The 20500-nt window shown below is 36.5% G+C and overlaps 1 protein-coding gene across 1 annotated transcript in view; it reads right to left on the bottom strand.

The window, feature by feature from the left end:
* Positions 1–20500, bottom strand: part of LOC131954540 (uncharacterized) — a 43725-nt gene continuing 23225 nt past the window's right edge. Inside the window, exons 12-17 of the mRNA XM_059318302.1 lie at positions 5497–5612; positions 4578–4727; positions 4223–4408; positions 2206–2391; positions 1511–1720; positions 1–408 (exon numbers count right to left, since the gene is read on the bottom strand). Coding sequence (XP_059174285.1) covers positions 386–408; positions 1511–1720; positions 2206–2391; positions 4223–4408; positions 4578–4727; positions 5497–5612 — 871 coding nt within the window. The 3' untranslated portion in view covers positions 1–385. The remainder of the gene's footprint in view (positions 409–1510; positions 1721–2205; positions 2392–4222; positions 4409–4577; positions 4728–5496; positions 5613–20500) is intronic.

Raw genomic sequence — 20500 nt, 5'->3', positions numbered from 1 at the left:
TTTTTTTTACTTCTTATATTTTTTAAAGTAAATAATTAATATTTTAACATAATTTTCATAAATCCTATGTTTTAAATATTTAAACACGTATCGTATATGTTCATAAAGAGCAATAATAATATTTGTAACGTTTTGAAAAAAAAAATTAACACTAATATCACCTCACTGCTGAAAAAGTTAAACTACGGTGAAAAAAAGAATCTAATAGTATTAAAAATGAAAGTAAACTTAGCTAATATAATAAACTGGTCACTAAGTAAACTAAGCTAAAATGGTCATTAATTAAAAGCTGCTGAGACCCTGCTAATTAAGAAACTTAATGAGTGTTACTGGGTTGGAAGCCGAGAGCCAACCAGCAGACCTTTCATGGGTGGCTCCTTCGTCTCTATTCCTTCACAACACGTTCCGCTGTCAAAGAAAATCGTCGATTACACATTCCAAGGAAAGGTAAAAGTGAAAGTAAATTTCCCTTTCAAACCTGACGGTCTATAGGGCAAGTGAAGTAGAGTTCACTTGTTTCAGTGTCCTCGGCATAATTATGAAGAGATAGTGCGGTCAGCACTATGAGCCGCCTTTACTTTCCCTAACATGAGTTAGTTACCCATCAGAGTTGGGTGGACTCAGGGACGGTCTATTGGCTTGAGACTTAAGGGTTAGCAGTCCAGCTCTCTACCGCTAGACCACTCCGTCCCCCAAAGGAATGGTTGGTCGGGATTTATGGGACGATGTGTTACGGCAAGAAGGGATTTTCCGACCGTGTGACGACACATATTTTCAATTGAAAAAGTAATGTTTAAAACTTAATTTTAATGATTTAGGTTGTTTTTATTTAATGATTTTAAAAAATCGATTTCTACACTCAATGTTGACCGTGCACAATATATATTTTAGAAAGAAAACGGTACTTATTTTAAAAAAATGGAAACTTGATAACTGTGATAAGCTCGGGTGTGACGTCACGTTACGGGGTAGTGGGTGGGGGGTTTGAACGACGAAGTGTGACGATGTGTACAAATAGTTAAAAAGCGTGACATCATGCATATATTATTATCTTAAATAATTTTTACTCAAGACATTGGGGGTAGTATGGTAAAAATCTAGACATTAGTCCATCTTGCCTAGCTTAAACTGCCGCTTTGTTTAATTAACAGAAAATTGCTATTAAGTAAACACAACCCTAAATTCATAATCAATTGCCGATACGACTTAATAGCCATCTTATCGATAAACTGACAAAAAACTAAACCACACTACATCTAAACACATAACAAGTATTAAACTAGACTATACAAAATTATCAACTTCCATCTCTATTATCTACAGAATCATCAGCTTTCACCTCTATACTCTACATAATCATTAACTGCCACCACTATTATCTACATAATCATCATCTGTCAACTCTATAATCTCAATAATACACGCTAATGATGTCATTTTTTATGGTAGTAAATAACAGTGATCCCTAATTGTTTTTAAAACGCAAACACGAAAAGTTAAAAAAAAGTACCTTTTTGCTTTCGCCTCCGTCTTAAGTTTGCGTCCACAACAAAGCAGACGATGAGGATAAAACTGAGCCAGAACAACACCTTGATGAAGTCGAGCGTGTAATTCAACAGGGCGCTGTCCTCTACTTCATCCTCCACATACGTATTTAGGGTGGTCTCCGTACTCATCGATTCATCCACGGTCTCAGTAAATGTTTCTGAATTGCTTATTTCTGAGACACAGCAAGAAAAACGCATGTATATATATATATATATATATATATATATATATATATATATATATATATATATATATATATATATATATATATATAAAGATATATAATGATATATACATACTATATATACTGGAACAGGGCATTATCCACCCGTCAATTACCCTTCTGACAAATCCCTTAGTTTTTGGTCTTTTTCTTATGGTAATGATAAAGGTTATATACTGATATATATATATATATATATATATATATAATATATATATATATATATATATATTATATATATATATTTATTTATTTATGTAGGTTATATATTAAGGTTATATATAGGTATAGAATTTGAGTTAGAGTTAGGATTCTAGCTTGGTGGGGGGGGGGGGTTAATTTTCGGGGGGGGGGGGATAATTGTCAGGGTGGTACCTACACCCGCAACGATGTCTTAGTGATACTTTTCAACAGCGACAAGATATTTTGTTCACCTGCGTATGTCTCCACCTCACAGATCCCAAAGATTCCATCCAGAAATCGGAGTATGATTCTTTCAGCATGTTCGTTGATTACGGCAAAATAGGTATAGACTCCTTGATGGGTGAAGATCGTTTCGAAAACGGAGCTGCCGTTGGTGTCATACAATTCCAGTTGTATCGTCCATGGAGCTGTAATGTCTAGGGAGAAGGGAAAAATACGTTACGTTTAAGTATGCCCAGAAATGTATGGATTTGGTTTTTGATGAAAATATGTATGAGTGACACAAGTTTGGTAAGTTTGTACGGTGACACAAGTTTGGTAAGTTTGTAAGGTGACACAAGTATGGTAAGTTTTTAGGGTGACACAAGTATGGTAAGTTTGTAAGGTGACACAAGTTTGGTAAGTATGTGGGGTGACACAAGTATGGTAAGTTTGTAAGGTGACAAAAGTTTGGTAAGTTTGTAAGGTGACAAAAGTATGGTAAGTTTGTAAGGTGACACTAGTATGGTAAGTTTGTAAGGTGACACAAGTTTGGTAAGTATGTGGGGTGACACAAGTATGGTAAGTTTGTAAGGTGACAAAAGTTTGGTAAGTTTGTAAGGTGACACAAGTATGGTAAGTTTGTAAGGTGACACTAGTATGGTAAGTTTATAAGGTGAAACAAGTATGGTAAGTTTGTACGGTGAAACAAGTATGGTAAGTTTATAAGGTGAAACAAGTATGGTAAGTTTGTAAGGTGAAACAAGTATGGTAAGTGTGTAAGGTAACACACATATAATAAGCTATTTTTTCTTATCACAATAAATAAACAATAAATCCCGTGGAACTATTTCTAATCAATTAATAAAATAAACAAATAAATTAAAAAAACATTTAAAAATGCATCTAATGTTAATAAGTATTCTAGAAGCGGAAATTATTAAAATTAAGTTCCAATTAGTATATTACTCCCAAAAATAACTTGTAAGTAGGTCACTAACTTGTTGTTTTTGTACTTGCTAGCAAAAATTTTTCAAACCAAATGTAAATACTTTTTTTATAAAATCGGTAAAAAATATATAATAGTTACTTCCTTTAACGTTATGTATTTAAAATCGTAAACAATGATAACATGTAGGCTAGTTTAAATTTGTCCTATTATAAGTAAAAAAAAAATATTTGCTGCATTCAGGGTGCTTTTGTTGTTTTAAAATCTTGAAGTGTAGCCAAGTTTATACCGACGGCAAAAATTTTTTCTATATCAATGTGGATCATGTTTACAACAATTAATTAAGTTCGAAAATGTGTATTCCTACATGACAAACAAAATTTTAAGAGAGACCAAAACATACAAGCTCTCTGTTTGGTACGATACCAGAGACTTTGGCGTATCTCTTGTGTGTCAGCAAGCCCACGGTCAAAGAAAGACCTATCAAGTCTTCGAGCTTGACCTATCCAGTCTCCGATCTAGACCTATCAAGTCTTCGAGCTTGACCTATCCAGTCTCCGATCTAGACCTATCAAGTCTTCGAGCTTGACCTATCCAGTCTCCGATCTAGACCTATCCAGTCTCTGACCTTGACCTATCCAGTCTCCGAGCTTGACCTATCCAGTCTACGACCTAGACCCATAAAGTCCCCGACCTAGACCCATAAAGTCCCCGACCTAGACCCATAAAGTCCCCGACCCAGACCCATAAAGTCCCCGACCTAGACCCATAAAGTCCCCGACCTAGACCCATAAAGTCCCCGACCTAGACCCATAAAGTCCCCGACCTAGACCCATAAAGTCCCCGACCTAGACCCATAAAGTCCCCGACCTAGACCCATAAAGTCCCCGACCTAGACCCATAAAGTCCCCGACCTAGACCCATAAAGTCCCCGACCTAGACCCATAAAGTCCCCGACCTCGACCCATAAAGTCCCCGACCTAGACCCATAAAGTCCCCGACCTAGACCCATAAAGTCCCCGACCTAGACCCATAAAGTCCCCGACCTAGACCCATAAAGTCCCCGACCTATGCGAGTGAACAGAAACCAAAGACCGCACCCGGGACGTAGAAGATGACCAGGTAGATGAGCACCATCTGCCCGATGTCTATCTGCAGCTCGTTGAAATCTCTAGTCATGATGCACGTCTGGTATTTTACACGGTCGTGCAACAGGTCCGACAGATGGGGTCTCTCCGAGTTACCGCCTACTGTGTAGACTGGACTTAGGTCTTTGATTGAGATTCCTTGGGGGAACAAATTGTACACAAATTAATTGAGTGTGTCAACGGATGAACGGATGGATAAACGGATTGTAGGATAGATGGATAGAACGATTGATAGATGGATTTAAGGATGTATACTCACCACCACTTACTCGCATCGCGCAGACAGCGGTTGATATGTTCAGGATACTTATTTTCATGATTTTCACAGCAATAGGTTCAGTAAAGAGCAAATCGGCCGTGGTTTCATCTATATAATCTGGACTGTATTTCACATGATAAGGCTCGGTGTGCTTGGAACTCAAGATTTCTATCACAGCTGGTTCGTCGATCACATCGACTAGGTTACAGATGTAAATACAGAAACAATCATGGACCACACTTACTGCATTACAAATGTAAGTACATAAACAATCATGTATCAGACAACACACCTACAGGAGCAGTTGCAATTTGTTTGCAAGTATAAAACAAACATGATAAAATGGTAAATAAAGGTAAAATACCCTGATTAATCATCTCCCGCCTTTTTTCCCCTTCGTGAACAAGATAAAGGGGGGCAGGTGAAGTAGAGTTCATATGTTTAAATGACTTGGGCATTTGAATGGATAGTGTGGTCAGCACTATGTCCAGCCGCCTTAATTTTCCCTAACGTGAGTTAGGAATCTATCGGAGCTGGGTGCAGTGTTTCTTCCAGACTTTTTTCTCCGGGGGGGGGGGGGGGGGGCACTTGAAATTTTCGGGGGGGGCGGTAAACTTTCTTCGGGGGGGGGCGGACAATGTTAAAAGTATATATTTTCTATATAAATTATATAAATTTCATTTCGTTTGGGGGGGGGGGGGGGGGGCGGTAAAAAAAGATGCCTGGAAGAAACTCTGGCTGGGTGGACTTAGGGACGTTTTAATGATTTGAACCTGTATTCGAACTCGAAACTGTCGGGTCAGCATCTAGCACCCTATCGCTTGGCCACACCGCCCCATCCCATGAATTAAAGTGTATGAACAATCAAATAATTTAAGCTAGCTTTGATTACCATGCCGATAGAGGTGCTATTGAGGCAGGTACTTTTAACTTGAATAACTTGCAGGTGTGGTAAGATCTAAGTTACCTGGTACATCAAAAATAATCCGCACTGACCGCACAATGAACTCTGTCACAAAGCAGAGGTAGACTGGTGTTTCAGACATATCTTCACATGTGTAACCATCGTAATCAAACAACACTCTTGGGTACACACAGTTTACATAGGTTGTTAGGTCGACTGGGGAGTATATAGATAGGTCAACTTAGGAGTATGTAGATAGGTCAACTGGGGAGTATGTAGATAGGTCAACTGGGGAGTATATAGATAGGTCAACTAGGGCGTATATAGATAGGTCAACTGGGGCGTATATAGATAGGTCAACTGGGGCGTATATAGATAGGTCAACTTAGGAGTATGTAGATAGGTCAACTGGGGAGTATGTAGATAGGTCAACTGGGGAGTATATAGATAGGTCAACTAGGGCGTATATAGATAGGTCAACTGGGGCGTATATAGATAGGTCAACTGGGGCGTATATAGATAGGTCAACTGGGGAGTATATAGATAGGTCAACTGGGGCGTATATAGATAGGTCAACTGGGGTGTATGTAGATAGGTCAACTGGGGAGTATGTAGATAGGTCAACTGGGGAGTATGTAGATAGGTCAACTGGGGAGTATATAGATAGGTCAACTGGGGAGTATATAGATAGGTCAACTGGGGCGTATATAGATAGGTCAACTGGGGTGTATGTAGATTGCTCAACTGGAGAGTTAAAGAAAGTTTAACTGCGGAGTAGGTTGGCACATTATAATGTGATTAACATTATAGGGCAGAAGAGGAGTAAAGTGTTGTTGATTAAGGGAGTACACTAACTCAGTAGGAGAGGTAATTAATACGTGAGATGTATTTAGTTAGGTTCACCAAGCCTCAAATGGTAGCCCAGGTGAATTTTATTCTGGCCAAATATCACACACTATAAACATTCCTTACTGTGATCGTAACCTAAAAAATCAAAATTCTAGACTCGAAATTTATTTATTTGCAGACAAGAAAGGACATAAGATGTATGCATATTAAGGTGCAAGGGATATATTTAATTATGTATATATATATATATATATATATATATATATATATATATATATATATATATATATATATGTATATAAATAAATAAATAAATAAATAAATAATATATATATATATATATATATATATATATATATATATATATATATATATATATATATATATATATATATATATATATATATATATATATATATAATATACATATATATATACATATGGTGACAGGACAAATGATCTCAGGACAAATGATCTCAGACAAAATATCTCAGACAAAATATCTCACGGACAAATGATCTCAAGACAAATGATCTCAGGACAAATGATCTCAGGACAAATGATCTCAGGACAAATGATCTCAAGGACAAAAGATACCAGGACAAAATATATCAAGACAAATGATACCACGGACAATTGATCTCAGACAAAATATCTCAGACAAAATATCTCACAACTAAATTTTAATAGTGTATTGGATGATTTTAATTGATCTGAATTTTTTTTTATTGACTCTCTTATCGTTTTGTTTACTATGTTTAACATTGTTTATAGGCCTCTATAGTAATTGTAAGAAATGTTTGCAGTATAAATTTGTCATATTGCACTAAACATTTTAAGGTTAGTATTAGTAATATAGTATACCAAGTTTAAAGAAATAATTTCGAAAGACAGCGTAGGTGTGCTTGTCAAACGTGAGACAATTCTACCACGTCAGGTGGACGAAACTAGATCAAAGGGGATGAAATAACAATAAAGACACACCTTTGTATCAAGGTGGCCGCTCGCTTTGATGGCAGAGACATGCCTTAAGGGAAAGACATCCGCACTCCATGGACAATACGACTAGCTTTTCAAGTCTATTGTTATGCTTCGGTCACACCTTAGTGATCAGGTGACAAATGCTTATTTAAAAGACAGCGGTCATCGCGAAGCTAAGTATGTCGTAGTGTGCATCAAACAAAGCAGTATTAATGGTGATTGCTTTGCTATGGTCTCTTTCGTTACCTCGCAGAAAAATATTAGGACATTAGTTTCTGGTGAATGTATGTTTGCCATTTGGAAATGTGAAATTAGGACATGTCTAGCAAGAGTTCACACAATAGATGATCACATAGTATTGGCGAGGTGTGATCATAACGATGTACCTACCAGAAAAGAAACTTACACTTTATGTTTGTGTTGATGATGTAATAAAAACAATAGTTTAACGTTACGAACCTTCAGACCCATTCACATTTTTGAAAGATATTTCGCGTGATATGAACATTAATGTTGTATAGCTACCGTTACTTTATTTGTTTTATACCTTTAGGCTAAAAGACAGTTTGTTTTAATTTTTACTTTTTCAAATCAAATGCTACTACAATTTTTTAATACACATTTTGATGGTTTGTTAGGTTAACTAATTCATTTTATTCACAATTATTATACGCAAAAAAGTAAACAAAACCATATTAACAGTCAATAAAAAAAGTTCAACTAAAATCATCGAAATACTATTAAAATTTCGCTGTGAGATATTTTGTCTGAGATATTTTGTCTGAGATCATTTGTCCATGATATCATTTGTCCTGATATATTTTGTCCTGGTATCTTTTGTCCGTGAGATCATTTGTCCTTGAGATCATTTGTCTTGAGATCATTTGTCCGTGAGATATTTTGTCTGAGATATTTTGTCTGAGATCATTTGTCCTGAGATCATTTGACATGGAACCATACATATATATATATTTATTTATATATTATATTTATATACATATATTTATATTTATATATAATTGCAAATATCTATATCTATATATATATATATATATATATATATATATATATATATATATATATATATATATATATTTATATATATATATATATATATATATATATATATATATATATATATATGTATATATATATATCGAATATGTAAGTAAGAAAACTAACCATTGTCGCATAAATCTCCGAAATATCCAATCTGGCAATTTGAGTCGTAACAGTAGCCATTAAAGAAGCAATGGACTTGTGAACAGCTACATACGTCGTGACAATTAGTGGAGTAGAATCCTGCCGGACAAACTGTCAAAAGAGAAAAATCTTAAAGGCTCAGCTGTACGTGGCGCACACAGGCACATACCAGCCACACCCACCATTTGCTACCAACCACACCCACCATTTGCTACCAACCACACCCAACATTTGCTACCAGCCACACCCAACATTTGCTACCAGCCACACCCAACATTTGCTACCAGCCACACCCACCATTTGCTACCAACCACACCCAACATTTGCTACCAGACACACCCACCATTTGCTACCAACTACACCCAACATTTGCTACCAGCCACACCCACCATTTGCTACCAGCCACACCCACCATTTGCTACCAGCCACACCCACGATTTGCTACCAACCACACCCAACATTTGCTACCAGCCACACCCACGATTTGCTACCAGCCACACCCAACATTTGCTACCAGCCACACCCAGCATTTGCTACCAACCACACCCAACATTTGCTACCAGACACAACCACCATTTGCTACCAACTACACCCAACATTTGCTACCAGCCACACCCACCATTTGCTACCAGCCACACCCAACATTTGCTACCAGCCACACCCACCATTTGCTACCAGCCACACCCACCATTTTCTACCAGCCACACCCACCATTTGCTACCAGCCACACCCACCATTTTCTACCAGCCACACCCAACATTTGCTACCAGCCACACCCACCATTTGCTACCAACCACACCCACCATTTGCTACCAGCCACACCCAACATTTGCTATCAGCCACACCCACCATTTGCTATCAGCCACACCCACCATTTGCTACCAGCCACACCCACCATTTGCTACCAGCCACACCAGTGGCGTAGCCAGGATCGTCTCAAGGGGAGGTTTCCAATTTTTACCCGGGGACAAACTTTCGATTTGCACCCCCCCCCCCTCAAACTTTCGATTTGCACCCCCCCCCCCCCTCAAACTTTCGATTTGCACCCCCCCCCCCCTCAAACTTTCGATTTGCACCCCCCCTCATACTTTTTATATATACCGAGGGGTCTATGGGGGGGGGGGGGTTATGACCCCCCCTAACCCCCCCTGCCTACGCCACTGAGCCACACCCACCATTTGCTACCAGCCACACCCACCATTTGCTACCAGCCACACCCACCATTTGCTACCAGCCACACCCACCATTTGCTACCAGCCACACCCACCATTTGCTACCAGCCAAACGCCTCTGCAAACTTCGTCAAACACGAATCAGCATATATCAAATTTTAATGTACCTTTGGGTTGGAAGAATCGATATCACCAAACAATCAAGTTAATGAAAAAATATCAATCATTAGTAAACTGATAGATTGAACAGCTTTTCTGATCAATTGTTACAAATAAAATAAATAAAATTCCGGATTACATTTTTATAATAACAACAAATGGAACCATTTAAGTTTTGAATAGGATTATAAGTTTGACCAACAACTTACGGGGGAGCGGTAAGACGGGAGATTAAGAAGACTGAATTTAGTATTTTTGTGGGAAATTTTATAATATAATAATAATAATAAATAACTAAATAACATATAAATAAATAAATATATATATATATATATATATATATATATATATATATATATATATATATATATATATATATATATATATATATGTATATACGTATATAATATAAAGAGTGCCAGATTTGGAGGTGGCTATTTGGACGGGATTAATTCAAGTTAAACAGCATTATACGAAGCATAATATCGTAACTTCATCGCGTCATAGGCAAAAAAATAGTTGAATATTAGTAGTATAGTAGGTCCCCTTTGGGTATCATTGAGGTGGAGGTGGTGGAGGTGGAGGTGGAGGTGGAGTGGACAACTGTTGCATATTGAGGTGGAGGTGGAGTGGACAACTGTTGCATTTTTTGACCGTTATTGATTGATTTTTACCCATCTGTTGCATATTTTGACCGTTATTGATTGATTTTCGACCACCTGTTGCTTTTTCTTCCTGTTTTTTGCCCACCTGTTGATTATTTTTAACCCGTTGTTGATTGTTCATTAACCAACTGTTGATTATTTTGACTAGTAGGTTATTGTTTTGATCGGTATGTTGACCACTTGACCAACTGACCACGTGTTGGGCAGAGGTGGAGGTGGAGGTGGATTCCCCTATTGATTTGTTTGTATTGAGGGTTAGGGTACCTAGTAGTTGACCAATTGACCAGTTCTTTTATTAACGGTTAAAATAAAGTTATACATTTGTTTACCAGTTGACCAACTGACCAGTTGTTGACCAGTTGACCAATTGACCAATTGTCCACTTGTTGATAAGATGTTGGTTGTTTGTATTGACCTGGACGACAGTCCAGCTTTAACAGTATATAGTAAAATAGTATTTCCCCACCTCCAATGGGGGTGTGGGTGGGGGTGACGCGGGTGGGGGGAGGTGGTAGCAGGTGGTACCCCTTCCCTTTGTGTGTTGCAATCTCATTCTCCCTTTGTCTGACGTCTGTGTGAGCATGTCCTTTTGTGTGCCGCTACTCGCGTCATACACAAAGGCAGGTGCCCTACCCCATTGTCTAATCCAACTCACGCGCCTTTACTATCGATTTTTTTTTTTAAAAGTCATGTTTAAACATATTGACCGTATAAAAGCTTTGTTGAATAGGCCTGGTGGATGTCGAATTCTACTCGTCTTAATATAAAGAGATACAACACGTGTCAACAGCCGGGGCGGTTATTACCCCCTTCCTGGTTTCCACTTGTTTGTTGTGTTTATGGCTGGCGTTTATTTACACACACACACACACACACACACACAACTTACACACAACTTATATCACAACAAAAGACTTCTTATATTTTATGAATTTATTTCAACTTTCTCCAAGTCATCAAACGCTTTTAAGATATCATATCTCAGGGCGAGTAAACGTTCACCTAACCCTAACCCTAACCCTAACCCTAACCCTAACCCTAAATACCCTTGATTATGTTTTTGCTTTAGTTTCAAAAGTCGAGTATGTTTCAAAGCTCAAGTTTTGTAAATTTCTTTTGAGACTATGTAGGTAATCACTTCGTTTTCATTGTTTTATTTATTTATTTATTATTATTTTTTTTTTTTCACCACCTTTTAATTTTAAGGTTCTATAATTCTACCATATTGACTTCCACTGAAAATATATGTTTAAATACATTTTGTTTATATTTTTATAATTTTCTAAAAAATATTAATGTAGAAGCTAAACAAATAAAATTTTGTTTCTGTGACCTCGGCATATGAAGAGATAGTGTGTTCATCACTATACCCACACAAGTTTACTTTCCCTAACGTGAGTTAGGAACCCATCAGTACTCAGAGAACTTATATTGATTTGGATCCGAATTCTACTCTTCCCTGTCTATAGAATTGGACTTCTGTGAGAGTGGGGAGGGAGTGGGGTGGTTCACCCCTAAACTAATCCATGACCACAACGATGCATCTTTCATCTTTTTATAGTTTTTAATTGTCCCCCTTTAAGCATTCTCAAGGACGAGAACGCACTGACATACATTATCATAGCGACAATGGAACGATGTAGCCCCGCGCGTTTATTGTTTACATTTAAAAACGAGTGACGCGTGCGCTGCTCGCGTTTTCCCTAATAGAGCAACGAAGGTAGAATCCGATGTTCTATAATTAGAACAGTCTTGTTTACTTTCAAAAATAGCTTCACATAAATTTAGGATCCCAAGGGTTTAACTGAGGACTGATACGGATTTACAATAGTGATCTTTTTGACTTGAACTTTTTTAATTTAAGAAGGTTTACTTATACATAATTCAATACGTCTAATTACAATTTTATTTTTTGCAACTTATTTTATTTTGTTTTTCTATATCTTGCATTGTCATCTTAATTTTTTGACCAGCTTAGTAAATTTTTTTGCTTTAGATTATAAATTTAAAGTTTAAAAAACGTTATATTAGTTCGTGTCAAATGAGACACCGTTTAACATGTCTACATTTAAATTTCACCAAAATAACGACGTAAAAACTAAATACGGTATGCCTTTTTATAAATTAAAAGTTTAAAAACGTTATAGTAGTTCGTGTCAAATGAGACAGCGTTTAAAATGCGTACATTTAAATTTTCACCAAAATAACGACGTAAAACCTAAATACGGTATGCCTTTAGCATACATATCCTTCAATCAAATCACTTTTTTTAAGTACAAATCAGTAATTTTGATTGATTAATGATCTTGGCGAGTTATTTTTTATCCGTCATTTACAAACATCAAATAGGGTATTCTCACACAAGACGAGTACTCTGTTGAAATTAATTAAAGGGAGAAATCCCTAAAAATATTTACTAATGTCCCTCTGGTGTAATCTTTACAAGCTTACAAAACATACGCCGTCATTCACTCTACGCCTTTTTTTTAAAGTGCTACGAAAGCACGCGGCTACCTTCCATTGTGTACCGTGACCACAATGCCCATTGTATGGGTATCTGCGCATAGGACAATGAATCAAACAGACTGTGTCGGAAAAATACTTCCACACAACACCCTTCTCTCGAAGAAGACAATTTATTTTTAACTTCACGTTGAGTAATTTTTTATTTTTTTTTTATTTTTTTTAAAAGTGTTTTTGGTACATTTTAGTAGCGAGATATCGTCTACTCGTTTCTTCCTTGCGATCTCATTAGCAGGGGAGATGATTCGTCTTTTACAGTGAGCTAGACCATCTCTTTTCCAAGTGCAACGTACGCGAAATAAAGACACTAGCTTTTGTATTTTATATCGCAAGCAGGTGACGGGATATTTATACATCTGCTTGAGCGTTATCGGCGAAACTTGTTTTAAACATTATTAATACGCTAACATTTTTAAATATTATTGTTTCATACACCGATCTCAAGATAGAGTTTTTAATCAGATCTATTGTTAACAAATATTATCATTTTAACACACTTCGTAACCATCAAGTTGAATCAACCACACCTGATGTTACCACTCGTAAAGTCAAGTCTTCAAGACAAAACACTGATACTAAACAAGACATTAAACTGAATTATATGCCACTATGTGATATAACTAATATTGTCTTTGCAATGTTAAAAGAGGGGGTATAACTTGTATTGAGTATAGATGTATACGTGTTTAATATTTAATGCATAGAACACAGGACAAAAAACAGATTTACATCCCCGCATCATCCGACATAAGGGTTGAGATGGGTACGGGGAGGGCGGAGGAGAAGAAAAAAAAAACACCATAAAATGTTTAACGCTACAAATGTTTGGCTTTATTCAACGACTTAAGAGTAGAAATGTGCTATAATTTTATGTATGTCTTCATTGTAACAGTCACAATATCAAATGATTAAACTTTATGATTTTTTGTGTGTGCGAGAAATGCTACCAGGGTGATTGCACCAAGTCCTGCCACAGACCATTTAATTAATGTTTTAAAAGATGGCCAATCTCTCTGACTTTCAGTGCGGCGTGAATAAAACTCAACCAGACCTTGCTGTAGAAGATAAAAAAGAGAGACTCAATTTCTTAATTTCCCTATCTTGAAGATAGGTAATCAGTACACTTTATAGTCATGTGGAGAGGGGTTAAAACAAGTCAATATACTGATTTAGAATCTTCTTAACAGGTGATATAAATTTGATATTATGATGTATGCATATAGAAACTATTCTTACCCATTTATCATTAGACGTCAACCATTCTTGTAAGTTAGTGTCGATATAGGAGGTAACCCATTCAACAACATTATCCGCCAAATGGCTTTTATTATGTACGAAACAATATACCACAAAGCATCCAGCGAAGCCTAAAAGCGCCACAATCCGGCCCCAGTTAACACCATCAGAGAAGGTTTCATCAACTATTATTTTAAATGTATCATAAGCGTTGTTATCAGTGATATTAAGCTGTTCAATCAAATCATTGAATCTATTTCTAAATCGTTCCTCAAATTCATCACCAAGACTACGCATTGCCGCTTGGACAACATTTGGAGTAACACTACTTTGTCGCCCATCATTTTCCCACTGATAACCTTCCTTCGCTACTCGATGTTTGATATAATCCACTACTATTGAACGAGTATTAGAAGATTCCATGTTTTCAGACAATTCACTCGAACTTAACACATCTGTTTTAAAAAACCATCTCAAACTTTAAATGAGATTCATTTATATTACACAAAAACAAAAATGCCTAATTCAGCAAACAAAAAAAAATGAAGACCTTTTGTTATTCGTACCAACTAAAGCGCCAACCAATCTTACGGCCACCTGCATAATCGATCAAATTATAGAAAGAACGTGGTTTGCATCGCAAATTTAAAAACATGGCGATGTTTACCTATGCTTACAGACCTCAACCAAAAAAGGCAATGAAACTATAAGAAGGAGGAATATATATCTTAGTCATGCAGCAGATTACCTGCCCATGTTTGCTTTAGTATTACAGTTTTCATTTAATTTCTTTTTGACTTGAACTTCTTTAATTTAAGAAGGATTACTTATACATAATACATTACGTCTAATTACAATTTTTTATTTTTACCACTCAATGTATTTTGTTTTTTCTATATCTTGCATTGTCATCTTAATTTTTGATCACCTTAGTAAAAATTTGCTTAAGATTATAAACTTCAAGTTTTAAAAAACATCAACGTTATAGTACGTCTTGTCAAATGACACACCGTTTAAAATATCTACATTTAAAGTTCACCAACATAATGGCGTAAAAACTAAATATGATATGACGTTAGCATACATATCATACAATCTAATCACTCTAAAGTACAAATCAATAATTTTTATTGATTAAGGGGCTGGGTGAGTTATTTTTATTCGGGTGCCCAGGGAAGGTTTGGGGTTGGTTGGGACAGATTTTATACACGAGGCGGTGACGTTTTCACCGAGGCAGGGTTCGAAGCTAGACCATGCATGTTTTGTAATTGTTAGGGTTCGAGTTTATAGTAGGGTCGGGGGAGTTTTCACCTAGGCAGATTGGTACATCCATGTTTTAGAATTGATAGGTAGAGAGTTTATACGAGAGTCGTGGGAGTTTGTGTTTCACTGAAGCGTGTTTCAATGTTGGGACATCCATGTTTTGGAATTGGATGAGGTAGAGTTTATACTACGGACGGAGGTGTTTTGGTTACACCGAGGGTGGTTTCGAAGTTGGTACAGGCATGTTTAGGAATTGTTGGTAGCCGAGTTCATACTAGTGTCGGTGAAGGTTGTTTTTTGAACTCGGAACAAGCATGTTTTGGAATCGGTAGGTGTAGAGTCCATACTAGGGTCGGTGAAGTTTTCACCGAGGCAGGTTACAAAAGTTGGGACATGGATGTTTAGGAATTGTTGTCAGTCGAGTTCATACTAGGGTCGGGGGAGTTTTGTTAACACCGAGGCAGGTTGCAAAGTTGGTACATGCATGTTTAGGAATTGTTGGTAGCCGAGTTCATACTAGTGTCGGTGAAGGTTGGTTTTGAACTCGGAACATTCATGTTTTGGAATCGGTAGGTGTAGAGTCCGTACTAGGGTCGGTGAAGTTTTCACCGAGGCAGGTTACAAAGTTGGGACATGGATGTTTAGGAATTGTTGTCAGTCGAGTTCATACTAGGGTCGGTGAAGTTTTCACCGAGGTAGGTTTCAAAGTTGTTTCATGTATGTTTAGGAATAGATGAGGGGCAGAGTTTATACAAAGGTCGGAGGTGTTTTGTTAACACCTAGGTAGGTTTCAAAGTTGTTACAGGTATGATTTGGAATTGATGGAAGTAGAGTTTAAACTAGCGTCGGGGGAGTTTGGGTTTCACAGAGGCGTGTTTCAAACTTGGTACATGGATGTTTTGGAAGTGATCGGGGAAGAGCTTATACTACCGTGGGATGGATTTTTGTTTTCACCTAGACAGGTTTTAAACTGGGACCATCCATGTTTCGGAATAGGTTGGGTTAGAGTTTACACTAGAGTGGGACGGTCTTTGTTTTCAACAAGACAGGTTTCAAAGTTGGTACAAGGATGTTTGGTACAGGACTGTTTTGGAAACGGTGAGGCAAAGTTAAACTAGGGTCAGGGGAGTTTTAAACGAGGCTGGTTTCGAAATTGGGCCATGAATGTTTCGGAGTTGGATGGAAACGATGTCACTTGTAACATTAGTTGAATACAGATACAAGTTTGTCTGTTACTTTGTCCTTTGTCTGTCCAAGTAATAGTGTGGGTAGAGGTACGGTCTGTTTATCTAGCGGGTGTTTAGGGATCGGGCGAGGGCAGCGGACATAGGTGGCTAGGCTGCCAGTGATATTCAACGAGGAGTGGTGTCTATAAGTTAAATATCCCAGTCTGTTGGAGTGGTGTGTAGGAGTTGTGATATTAGTTAACTAAATATTTGTCTGTAAGATTGTTATACATCCTTTGTCTCTTAAATGGAATAGAATGGGTAGTGGTACGGTCTGTGTATCTAACGGTTGGTATTGAGGTTAGGAATGGGAGAAGGGGAAAGGGGTTGCGGACAAAAGTTTTCCAAGGGATAGGGCGAATAGTGATAAAAATAACTCACCCAGCCCCTTAATCAATAAAAATTATTGATTTGTACTTTAGAGTGATTAGATTGTATGATATGTATGCTAACGTCATATCATATTTAGTTTTTACGCCATTATGTTGGTGAACTTTAAATGTAGATATTTTAAACGGTGTGTCATTTGACAAGACGTACTATAACGTTGATGTTTTTTAAAACTTGAAGTTTATAATCTTAAGCAAATTTTTACTAAGGTGATCAAAAATTAAGATGACAATGCAAGATATAGAAAAAACAAAATACATTGAGTGGTAAAAATAAAAAATTGTAATTAGACGTAATGTATTATGTATAAGTAATCCTTCTTAAATTAAAGAAGTTCAAGTCAAAAAGAAATTAAATGAAAACTGTAATACTAAAGCAAACATGGGCAGGTAATCTGCTGCATGACTAAGATATATATTCCTCCTTCTTATAGTTTCATTGCCTTTTTTGGTTGAGGTCTGTAAGCATAGGTAAACATCGCCATGTTTTTAAATTTGCGATGCAAACCACGTTCTTTCTATAATTTGATCGATTATGCAGGTGGCCGTAAGATTGGTTGGCGCTTTAGTTGGTACGAATAACAAAAGGTCTTCATTTTTTTTTGTTTGCTGAATTAGGCATTTTTGTTTTTGTGTAATATAAATGAATCTCATTTAAAGTTTGAGATGGTTTTTTAAAACAGATGTGTTAAGTTCGAGTGAATTGTCTGAAAACATGGAATCTTCTAATACTCGTTCAATAGTAGTGGATTATATCAAACATCGAGTAGCGAAGGAAGGTTATCAGTGGGAAAATGATGGGCGACAAAGTAGTGTTACTCCAAATGTTGTCCAAGCGGCAATGCGTAGTCTTGGTGATGAATTTGAGGAACGATTTAGAAATAGATTCAATGATTTGATTGAACAGCTTAATATCACTGATAACAACGCTTATGATACATTTAAAATAATAGTTGATGAAACCTTCTCTGATGGTGTTAACTGGGGCCGGATTGTGGCGCTTTTAGGCTTCGCTGGATGCTTTGTGGTATATTGTTTCGTACATAATAAAAGCCATTTGGCGGATAATGTTGTTGAATGGGTTACCTCCTATATCGACACTAACTTACAAGAATGGTTGACGTCTAATGATAAATGGGTAAGAATAGTTTCTATATGCATACATCATAATATCAAATTTATATCACCTGTTAAGAAGATTCTAAATCAGTATATTGACTTGTTTTAACCCCTCTCCACATGACTATAAAGTGTACTGATTACCTATCTTCAAGATAGGGAAATTAAGAAATTGAGTCTCTCTTTTTTATCTTCTACAGCAAGGTCTGGTTGAGTTTTATTCACGCCGCACTGAAAGTCAGAGAGATTGGCCATCTTTTAAAACATTAATTAAATGGTCTGTGGCAGGACTTGGTGCAATCACCCTGGTAGCATTTCTCGCACACACAAAAAATCATAAAGTTTAATCATTTGATATTGTGACTGTTACAATGAAGACATACATAAAATTATAGCACATTTCTACTCTTAAGTCGTTGAATAAAGCCAAACATTTGTAGCGTTAAACATTTTATGGTGTTTTTTTTTTCTTCTCCTCCGCCCTCCCCGTACCCATCTCAACCCTTATGTCGGATGATGCGGGGATGTAAATCTGTTTTTTGTCCTGTGTTCTATGCATTAAATATTAAACACGTATACATCTATACTCAATACAAGTTATACCCCCTCTTTTAACATTGCAAAGACAATATTAGTTATATCACATAGTGGCATATAATTCAGTTTAATGTCTTGTTTAGTATCAGTGTTTTGTCTTGAAGACTTGACTTTACGAGTGGTAACATCAGGTGTGGTTGATTCAACTTGATGGTTACGAAGTGTGTTAAAATGATAATATTTGTTAACAATAGATCTGATTAAAAACTCTATCTTGAGATCGGTGTATGAAACAATAATATTTAAAAATGTTAGCGTATTAATAATGTTTAAAACAAGTTTCGCCGATAACGCTCAAGCAGATGTATAAATATCCCGTCACCTGCTTGCGATATAAAATACAAAAGCTAGTGTCTTTATTTCGCGTACGTTGCACTTGGAAAAGAGATGGTCTAGCTCACTGTAAAAGACGAATCATCTCCCCTGCTAATGAGATCGCAAGGAAGAAACGAGTAGACGATATCTCGCTACTAAAATGTACCAAAAACACTTTTAAAAAAATAAAAAAAAATAAAAAATTACTCAACGTGAAGTTAAAAATAAATTGTCTTCTTCGAGAGAAGGGTGTTGTGTGGAAGTATTTTTCCGACACAGTCTGTTTGATTCATTGTCCTATGCGCAGATACCCATACAATGGGCATTGTGGTCACGGTACACAATGGAAGGTAGCCGCGTGCTTTCGTAGCACTTTAAAAAAAGGCGTAGAGTGAATGACGGCGTATGTTTTGTAAGCTTGTAAAGATTACACCAGAGGGACATTAGTAAATATTTTTAGGGATTTCTCCCTTTAATTAATTTCAACAGAGTACTCGTCTTGTGTGAGAATACCCTATTTGATGTTTGTAAATGACGGATAAAAAATAACTCGCCAAGATCATTAATCAATCAAAATTACTGATTTGTACTTAAAAAAAGTGATTTGATTGAAGGATATGTATGCTAAAGGCATACCGTATTTAGGTTTTACGTCGTTATTTTGGTGAAAATTTAAATGTACGCATTTTAAACGCTGTCTCATTTGACACGAACTACTATAACGTTTTTAAACTTTTAATTTATAAAAAGGCATACCGTATTTAGTTTTTACGTCGTTATTTTGGTGAAATTTAAATGTAGACATGTTAAACGGTGTCTCATTTGACACGAACTAATATAACGTTTTTTAAACTTTAAATTTATAATCTAAAGCAAAAAAATTTACTAAGCTGGTCAAAAAATTAAGATGACAATGCAAGATATAGAAAAACAAAATAAAATAAGTTGCAAAAAATAAAATTGTAATTAGACGTATTGAATTATGTATAAGTAAACCTTCTTAAATTAAAAAAGTTCAAGTCAAAAAGATCACTATTGTAAATCCGTATCAGTCCTCAGTTAAACCCTTGGGATCCTAAATTTATGTGAAGCTATTTTTGAAAGTAAACAAGACTGTTCTAATTATAGAACATCGGATTCTACCTTCGTTGCTCTATTAGGGAAAACGCGAGCAGCGCACGCGTCACTCGTTTTTAAATGTAAACAATAAACGCGCGGGGCTACATCGTTCCATTGTCGCTATGATAATGTATGTCAGTGCGTTCTCGTCCTTGAGAATGCTTAAAGGGGGACAATTAAAAACTATAAAAAGATGAAAGATGCATCGTTGTGGTCATGGATTAGTTTAGGGGTGAACCACCCCACTCCCT

Source organism: Physella acuta, unplaced genomic scaffold (genome assembly GCF_028476545.2).
Source record: "Physella acuta isolate Inbredline_101_S28 unplaced genomic scaffold, ASM2847654v3 ptg001010l, whole genome shotgun sequence".
NCBI classification, from domain to species: domain Eukaryota; kingdom Metazoa; phylum Mollusca; class Gastropoda; family Physidae; genus Physella; species Physella acuta.
This window is presented reverse-complemented; position numbering and strand designations above follow the sequence as displayed.